General features: G+C 53.0%; 2 protein-coding genes across 6 annotated transcripts in view; one reads left to right on the top strand and one right to left on the bottom strand.

The window, feature by feature from the left end:
- Positions 1–4,110, top strand: part of KAT5 (K(lysine) acetyltransferase 5) — a 7,859-nt gene extending 3,749 nt beyond the window's left edge. For all 4 annotated transcript variants that reach the window (XM_010837788.1, XM_010837786.1, XM_010837787.1 and 1 more), the window contains 5 exons: positions 917–1,057; positions 1,141–1,234; positions 3,104–3,263; positions 3,388–3,469; positions 3,562–4,110. In XM_010837788.1, coding sequence (XP_010836090.1) covers positions 917–1,057; positions 1,141–1,234; positions 3,104–3,263; positions 3,388–3,469; positions 3,562–3,696 — 612 coding nt within the window. In that variant the 3' untranslated portion in view covers positions 3,697–4,110. The remainder of the gene's footprint in view (positions 1–916; positions 1,058–1,140; positions 1,235–3,103; positions 3,264–3,387; positions 3,470–3,561) is intronic.
- The window catches only part of RNASEH2C (ribonuclease H2, subunit C), a 6,529-nt gene extending 1,165 nt beyond the window's left edge, over positions 1–5,364 (bottom strand). The window contains exons 1-4 of one of the 2 annotated variants that reach the window (XM_010837789.1): positions 5,130–5,364; positions 4,758–4,936; positions 4,553–4,672; positions 4,163–4,294 (exon numbers count right to left, since the gene is read on the bottom strand). In XM_010837789.1, the coding sequence (XP_010836091.1) occupies positions 4,268–4,294; positions 4,553–4,672; positions 4,758–4,936; positions 5,130–5,301 (498 nt within the window). In that variant the 5' untranslated portion in view covers positions 5,302–5,364 and the 3' untranslated portion in view covers positions 4,163–4,267. Of the gene's footprint in view, positions 1–4,159; positions 4,295–4,552; positions 4,673–4,757; positions 5,085–5,129 lie in introns of those variants that run through there. The other variant, XR_825099.1, reaches the window with a different exon arrangement.
- Between the last annotated feature and the right edge of the window lie 2,579 nt (positions 5,365–7,943).

Raw genomic sequence — 7,943 nt, 5'->3', positions numbered from 1 at the left:
GAGCTTAAGAGAAAGATGCTATTTTAACCACTGTTAACTGTGTTAGGTGCGGGCTTGGGTATCCCAAGTGGCCACGCCTGCTGCTGCTAAGTCACTTCAGTCGTGTCCGACTCTGTGCGACCCCATAGACGGCAGCCCACCAGGCTCCTGTCCGTGGGATTCTCCAGGCAAGAACACTGGAGTGGGTTGCCATTTCCTTCTCCAGTGCATGAAAGTGAAAGTGAAGTCGCTCAGTCGTGTCCAACTCTTAGCAACCCCTTGGACTGCAGCCCACCAGGCTCCTCCGTCCGTGGGATTCTCCAGGCAAGAGTACTGGAGTGGGATGCCATTGCCTTCTCCGAGCCTAGCAGCTGCTTAAAAAGCCTCTGGTGATATGCAGGAGAGTTGTGAGCATGGAGTACAGTAGCAAGATGAATTTTACTGGGCCAGCCCTTGAGAGACCCCAGACTTCTTCACCCATGTTGTAGACAAGCCGATGTGTTTTCAGGACGTGTGACTGGGGAAGAGAGTACTGTGGCTTTTTGACAGCCGGACTCCTGAGACTGCCACACAGGCAGAGCTTTTCTCATAAGCCTTGGTCAGTCTTCCTGGTCACACATCAGTTTGCTGACTGGTAACTGGCAGAGGGCAGTGGAGGCCTCCAGGCTAGTGAGGTGGAGGTGCGGGGAGTAGGGGCACACCTGCCCAGCTCACCGGAGGTCGGTGCCTGAACACCGTCACAGCTGGGGCAGGGGCTCCTGCACACTGAGAAGGGCTCATGCCTAGGGACAGCCTGGCCCATGGATGGGTTCAGGCCTCAGGGAGGAAGGCTTACCCCTTTCAGCCTGGGGGACAAAGAAGCTCCAGGCTGACACCAGCCTGACGGCCACACTCCAGGAGAGCTACCCGGGGTGGTGACAGACCTTGTCTTTTGCAGAGTTATTCCCAAAACCTGTGTCTTCTGGCTAAGTGTTTCCTCGATCACAAGACGTTGTACTATGACACAGACCCTTTCCTCTTCTACGTCATGACAGAGTACGACTGCAAGGGCTTCCATATAGTGGGCTACTTCTCCAAGGTGAGCGCTCCTGCAGGCGGTCCCTCAGTCCCGCCCTGAGCTGGGTCCCTCCCCTCACGCTCACTCCGGCCTGGCTTTTCCAGGAAAAGGAGTCCACGGAAGACTACAACGTGGCCTGCATCCTGACCCTGCCCCCCTACCAGCGCCGGGGCTATGGCAAGCTGCTGATCGAGTTCAGTGAGTACTCACGCTGCTGGCCCGGGGTCGGGGCGGGAGCAGGCAGGCCCAGGCCCCGGGGCTGCACATATGGACACACGGGGCTGCCATGTTCCCAGCTCTGGCCTTTGCAGTCCAGTCACCGGGGAAACTGGCCAGAAATAAAGGTGGGCCCCTCCCAAGGTTCTCTCCGTTCCGGGGTGACTCCCCTGCTCGTCTGCACTAGGCTCTCAGTCCCTCATAGTTCCTTGGCCATGGTGCTGAGCACCACTCAGCCTGACTCATCAGCCCCTGCCCAGGGCCATGGGCAGAAGCCGAGTGAGCCACTCTTGCTCAGCTGTCTGGTCCTGTGCAGTTGTACACGTTGCTAGGCAAGGACCTGTGGCTCATTTCCCCACTTGTCACCTGAGCCTTGAGGACAGTGGATGTCACATCAACATGATTCACAGGGGATCTGGCCTCTGCCCCTTGTCACATGTGAACTCCACACTGGCCCCCAAGGTCCCCTTCACTGCCCAGCCTCCTCCCCTCATTCTGTTCACCTCACCGTTCACTGCACCCTTGGGATAACCAAGCTCTGACCTGGGAGATGAGGAGGGAGCCTTGGCTCCCTGATGAAGGCGTGGAGGCCTGACTTGATCACGGGTCACCTTGAGAAATTTTATTGGTAGAAAGATGCCAAGATTGCGTCATGTCTTCAGGAAGCCCTCTGCCTGGCGGGGCAGGAGGATGCTTAGGAAACTCAGCTTAAGCCTTGGAGCTCAGACCCAGTGGAGACGGGATGTGTGTGGGGCCCCCAAGGAGACGTGCTCGTTGTGCCTGGCAGGAGCAGACAGGATACCAGAAGCACCAGTCCAGGCAGCTTCTGAGGGCGGGGGTGTTCACTGGGAGGGGCCAGGAGTCCCTGTCGCTAAGGAGGCAAGCATGGCCTCCAGCTGATCGGTCAGGACTCTGCACGCCGGCCCAGCAAAGCTCAGTGAGAACTCCAGTGTGCCCCTTCTCTCTTCCCTGCTTCCTGCCTCCAAAGCAGAGGCCTCTCTGTCCTCCCCACCAGGCTGTTAGGTGGAAGTCACAGGAGGCTGGGCAAGAGGGTCAGACTGGCTAATAAAGACGTATCAAGGGGAAAGCAGAAAGGCTACGCTCCAACACAAGGCTTGTGATGACTGAGGGTGAAGGGCTTCTAGAAATAGTGGAGACATCTCAGGGCCCTGATGGGAAAAATGAAGACTCTGTCCAACAGATGTGAAACCACTCAGGGTTTTGCAGGGCCTGAGGGTCTCACCAGGAACTGCCTGCCAGTGCCCAGTGGTGACCCGGGTAGAGGAGGGCAGAGCAGTAGAATTGGGAGGGCGAGAGCCCTGGCAAAGGCAGTTACAGCTGAGGAATGGCCTCCTCTGACTGGGAAGTGCTTTGGCATCACTCTGCTTGCTTCCTCCCAGCCACCCAGCCTGGTCTTAGAGCCGCTGATTCTTCTCTGCTCACAGCTGGGGGACTGTTGTGACTGAGAATCTGAGCATCCTCAGGCCTGGACTAGAGGTGGGGCCTGGCCCACTCTTCTCCTCATATACCCAGACAGAGTCTGGTAGGACCGAGGAAAACTGGAGGCACTTTCATTCCATAAGCCATTCTCTGCACTTCCCTGTCCCACCTGTAAGCCCTTGCTGGCTCCTGGTGACTGTAGCTTCAGCGCACAGCTGAAGAGTAGGCGTGCTAGTCCTTTACGATGAAACTAAGGCACCGAACAGACAAGCCACATACCCCGACCACAGAACCACCACGTGGCAGGCCCGAGACAGGACCATGCAGTCTGCCCGGTAGCCTGCGTTCTTAAGACACTAGTGACATAATACTGTGATCGTTTATCCACTTCCTCCTGCTCCATTGCTTTAGGCTATGAACTCTCCAAAGTGGAAGGGAAAACGGGGACCCCTGAGAAGCCCCTCTCGGACCTTGGCCTCCTGTCCTACCGAAGCTACTGGTCCCAGACCATCCTGGAGATCTTGATGGGGCTGAAGTCAGAGAGCGGGGAGAGGCCACAGATCACCATCAAGTGAGCCTGGCCCTGCCTACCCGGGGGTGCATGGCATGACCTTCTGTTCTCGGGCTTTCTCACTCCTTGGGGCCTGGGGAAGAGATGGAGGCCCCCGGGGGATCTGATCTTTGCCCTCCCACAGTGAGATCAGTGAAATTACCAGCATCAAGAAGGAGGATGTCATATCCACTCTGCAATACCTCAACCTCATCAACTACTACAAGGTAGGGAGGCAGGCAGGGGGAGACAGGTGTGTGCAGGGATGCCGAGTGCAGGCCTGCATGGGCTGACCTGCCTGGCCCCATCTCCTGTCCAGGGCCAGTATATCCTCACCCTGTCGGAAGACATCGTGGATGGGCACGAACGGGCTATGCTCAAACGGCTTCTTCGGATCGACTCCAAGTGTCTGCACTTCACTCCCAAGGACTGGAGCAAGAGGGGAAAGTGGTGACCGGACACTGCCCTGGGAATGCCGGCAAAGGCAGCAGAACTGAAGCTGGCAGCCATCCCGCCCCCAGCGGGGTCTCCAAGAGGCACACCAAGGGAGACAGGGCTGAGGACCACTCCAGAAGGAGAGGACGGGCCTGGTCAAGGCCGGCTGGTGCCCAGCACCAAGGCGAGCTCAGGGCTCACGGCAGCTCCACGGTCAAATGGCTGCAGGCCCAGGCCTGCTGTGAACCAGGGACCAGAGGGAGCCAGGCAGCTGTGTACAGTGAGATGGGGGTGGGGGTACCTTGTACAGAGGACTGGCGGCTGTACAAATTTCTTTTGTAAAGTAGGAGCTGGGGTGTGGTGGGAACTGGCTGCAAAATTCTGGCCTCTTCTGCCCCATTGCCCCCTGGCAATAAATTGTTTCTAGAGGTCAGAGCTACGGAAGGTTCTTGTGGGAGAAGGGGCAGTGTTGGCAGACTCACAGGTTCTGTGAAAAGCTCCTTTATTGGGTGAAGGACTCTGGCTTCACACTGAAGAAGAGGTTTCCTGGGGTTTGGGGTTCGGTGGCTTTCAATGTCAAGCTCTGGTTCTCAGTCTTCGGGTACCTGTGCGTGAATCTGCAACAGGAATCACCTCTATTATTGGATTTCTGCAGTATAGTGACTTGGTGGCCCAGATATTCAGAATCATAGCCCTTCTAGAAGGCCAGAGAAGTGTGCTGAGGAAGCCATGCTGTCCCTACCCAGTCTAATCCTCCAGTCAGACTGGGTCTCCATCTGCCCCAAGGTTCGCCCCAGCCCCAAATTAACTCCGGCGGGGCGGGCCGGGGGCGGTGTTAGATAAAGCCTGGGAAGAAAGCCCATCCATCTACTCACCGCTGCAGCGAGGCTGGGCCAGCTTAGGGCCCCACGCAGTTTGGCATCCGGACCAGGGATAGATTCCAGGCCCCACACGGTGAAGCTGCTGAAACTGGCTGTGGCTCCCATAAAGCGGTCCTGGGGACGGGAAGGGGCCCCGGCTCAGCATCCGGGCTGCGGTTCCCACCCGCGCTCCCTTCCAACCCTATCCCCTAGTGCTCACGCAGTCCCGCTCCAGCGCCTCTGGGGGTTCCAGCAGTTCCTGCTCCTGTCGCTCGTGGTCATCCTGCTTCCCCATCAACACCTCTGCCTTCTCTTCTGTCACCACATATCCCACGAAGCCGGGCGGCACCACCACCTCCTCGCCACGTAGACTACGGCCCCGAAACGACGCTTCTAGTCCTGGAGGAGGCAGGCGCAGGGAGGGCCTCAGTGAGGGTCTGATCCAGGCCTAAGGGAGCAAGCCCGGCAGCGGGCCTCCCGCCGCCTCCGGTGGACCACGATCCCCAGGAGGCCTGGCGCCGTTCCTGGCGGAGGAGAGCGCGATGCCGGCGCGGGGGCTGCTGGGAGCCGTAGTCCGGCCGCGAGCGCTCACCGTCAGGACCCATACGGATGGCTGGGGTGAAGAAGCGCCCCACCGGCGTGGGCCGGTTAACTGGGACCTCGCAGGGAAGAAGGTGCAGCGAGGCGGGGGCGGGATCGCGCAGCGTATCAGGGCGCAGGTGGACGCGGCGTTTGTCGATGGTTTCCTCGTAGCTATTCTCCATAGTCCGTCACGACTCTGCAGCTGAAGGCTGAGGCCAAAGCTGGCGCGTAAAGCGCGCGGAGCCTGTCGGGGGCAGTCAGCGCAGAGCCTCGTGGGAAGCGTAGTTCTTCTCTGAGGCGTCTCTGTTATCCTGCCTCCCGGCGTTCCAGTCCCAGGGTTTTTTTTTCCTTGAATTCCCCGCCCCCGCCCCCGCCCGAAATACATTCTTACTGTAAAAAATTAAAACGATCTCTAAGAGTACACCTTTTACATTGATTAGTACAAAGTGTTGTGCTTTGTTTGTGGTGTGTGCAAAGAAGGGATATCAACCATTCTTCACCTGTGAAGATATTTTATCCGAGTTTGTCTTCCAAACCTGTATATTGGTCATTTTTATTACAGAGAAGAGTTTTATTTATTTATTTTTTAGTCACATATTCAATGTATCTGCCTTTTCTTTTCAGGCCTAGTTTTCACAGTACTCTTTCCTTGTTCATTTCTTAAAGTTAGTCGCACAGTCGTGTCCGACTCTTTGCGATACCAAGCACTGTGGCCCGCCAGGCTCCTCTGTCCATGAAATTCTCCAGGCAAGAGTACTGGAGTGGGTTGCCATTTCCTTCTCCAGGGGATCTTCCCACCCCAGGGATCTAACCCGGGTCTCCTGCATTGCAGGCAGATTTTTTACCAACTGAGCTACTAACTCTTCTCTAATGTTAATATGTCTGGATACCCAACTTAGATAGATTTTGACAAGTACTCTCATAAAACGAACTCATACAAAACTGGTAATTAAGATTGAAATTGCATTTAATTTATAGATTTGAGAAAGAGAAAAACATCCTTAGACTTCCAAGATCTGGCTTTGGTGGTCTGTTGAACAGGAACAATTTCATAGAATATCTGACGAGGTCACTCTGATGTGAGTGACGAAAACAAAAGCAAGATCATTCCGTACTCACCTGAACACTGACAAAAACACAAATATTGTCCAAAACACAAGTAATGAAAATTCTTCTATCTTGGATAATATAGTGACTGTTGCTACTTTACCAGTTACAGAGTTAGCCTCCGTATAGATGTTTGTTAACATATCCCATTGTAGAAATACTCCCACTCTCTGAAGGCATCCAATCCAGAGAAAAGTCCCACTTCCTTAAACGCTCCCTCAAATTCCCTAAAACACAAGTCCAAATCCTAGAAATCCTTCCGGTTGTTTTTCAGTTGCTAAGTCGTGTCCCACTCTTTGCAACTGCATGGACTGCAGCATACCAGGCTTCCCTGTTCTCCAGTATCTCCTGGAGTTTGCTCAAACTCATGTCCCTTGAGTTGGTGATGCCATCCAACCATCTCATCCTCTGTCGCCCACTTCTCCTCCTGCCCTCAGTCTTTCCCAGCATCAGGGTCTTTTTCAATGAGTCAGCTCTTCGCATCAGGTGGCCAAAGTATTGGATCTCCGTAGTGGCTATACTAGTTTGCATGCCCACCAACAGTGTAAGAGGGCTCCCTTTTCTCTGCACCCTCTCCAGCATTTATTGTTTGTAGATTTTTTGATAGCAGCCATTCTGACCGGAATGAGATGTTACCTCATTGTGGTTTTGATTTGCATTTCTCTGATTCTTACATATTAATTTTTTAAACATATCTAGAATTTTAAAATTTTTCCTAATAGTTTTCTTTTCTTTCCTGGGTCTCCCAGAATCAATCATCTCACTTTCAAATAATGATCATGATCATTTTACTCCCTCATTACATCACATGTTTTCTTTTCTAGCACATCAACAGATATCTTTTCCTTTTTCCTGACATTTTCATGGGAATTTCACCAATACTCATGAAGTTGCTTTTCAACTTGTTTATATATATCTTGTTAAAGCTGTACTACTAAAGGTTTTTTATCAAATTTTTTTTTATTGCAGTAGACTGGCTTTACAATGTTGTATTAGCTTTTGTTGTTGTTTCCATCACTAAGTCGTGTTTGACTCTTTTGTGACCCCATGGACTGTAGCCCGCCAGGCTCCTCTGTCCATGGAATTTCCCAGGCAAGAATACTGGGTTGCCATTTCCTTCTCCATAAGGGTTTTTTTAATTTGGAAGTAGATGTTTGATTTATCTTTACATTTTTGGTTCTGTTAAGTTTCCCATAGTCTGGATTTTAGTGGTTGCTTTCTCATGTTATGTTTATCTGCCCTTATTTCCTATAAATTAGTAATTAGATCTAGAAGCTTCATCAGATTGGGGAGGGGGTGCTGAGGAAGACTGCTTCAAGGAAGGCAGTGTGCTTTTCCATCTGGAGGGACCTAATACCTCATGTTTCCCTTTTTCTGTGAAGTTAACAGCCCTGGACGATCATTGCCCAGCTGTTTCAATTCACTACGGTTGCAAAACTGGTATTCTAAGTTCACATCTCTTCTTCATTTACTTTATTTTGTTGTTCAGTGGCTAAGTTGTGTCCAACTCTTTGAGATTGCATGGACTGCAGCACACCAGGTTTCCCTCTCCTTAACGAACTCCCGGAGTTTGCCCAAACTCATCATCTCCATTGAGTCGGTGCTGCTGCCCAACCATCTCATCCTCCATCGCCCTCTTCTTCTTCTGCCCTCAATCTTTCTCAGCATCAGGGTCTTTTCCAGTGAGTCAGCTCTTCACATCAGGTGGCCAAAGAAT

The sequence above is a fragment of the Bison bison genome, unplaced genomic scaffold, assembly GCF_000754665.1.
Source record: "Bison bison bison isolate TAMUID 2011002044 unplaced genomic scaffold, Bison_UMD1.0 scf7180017864080, whole genome shotgun sequence".
In the NCBI taxonomy this organism is placed as follows: Eukaryota; Metazoa; Chordata; class Mammalia; order Artiodactyla; family Bovidae; genus Bison; species Bison bison.
This window is presented reverse-complemented; position numbering and strand designations above follow the sequence as displayed.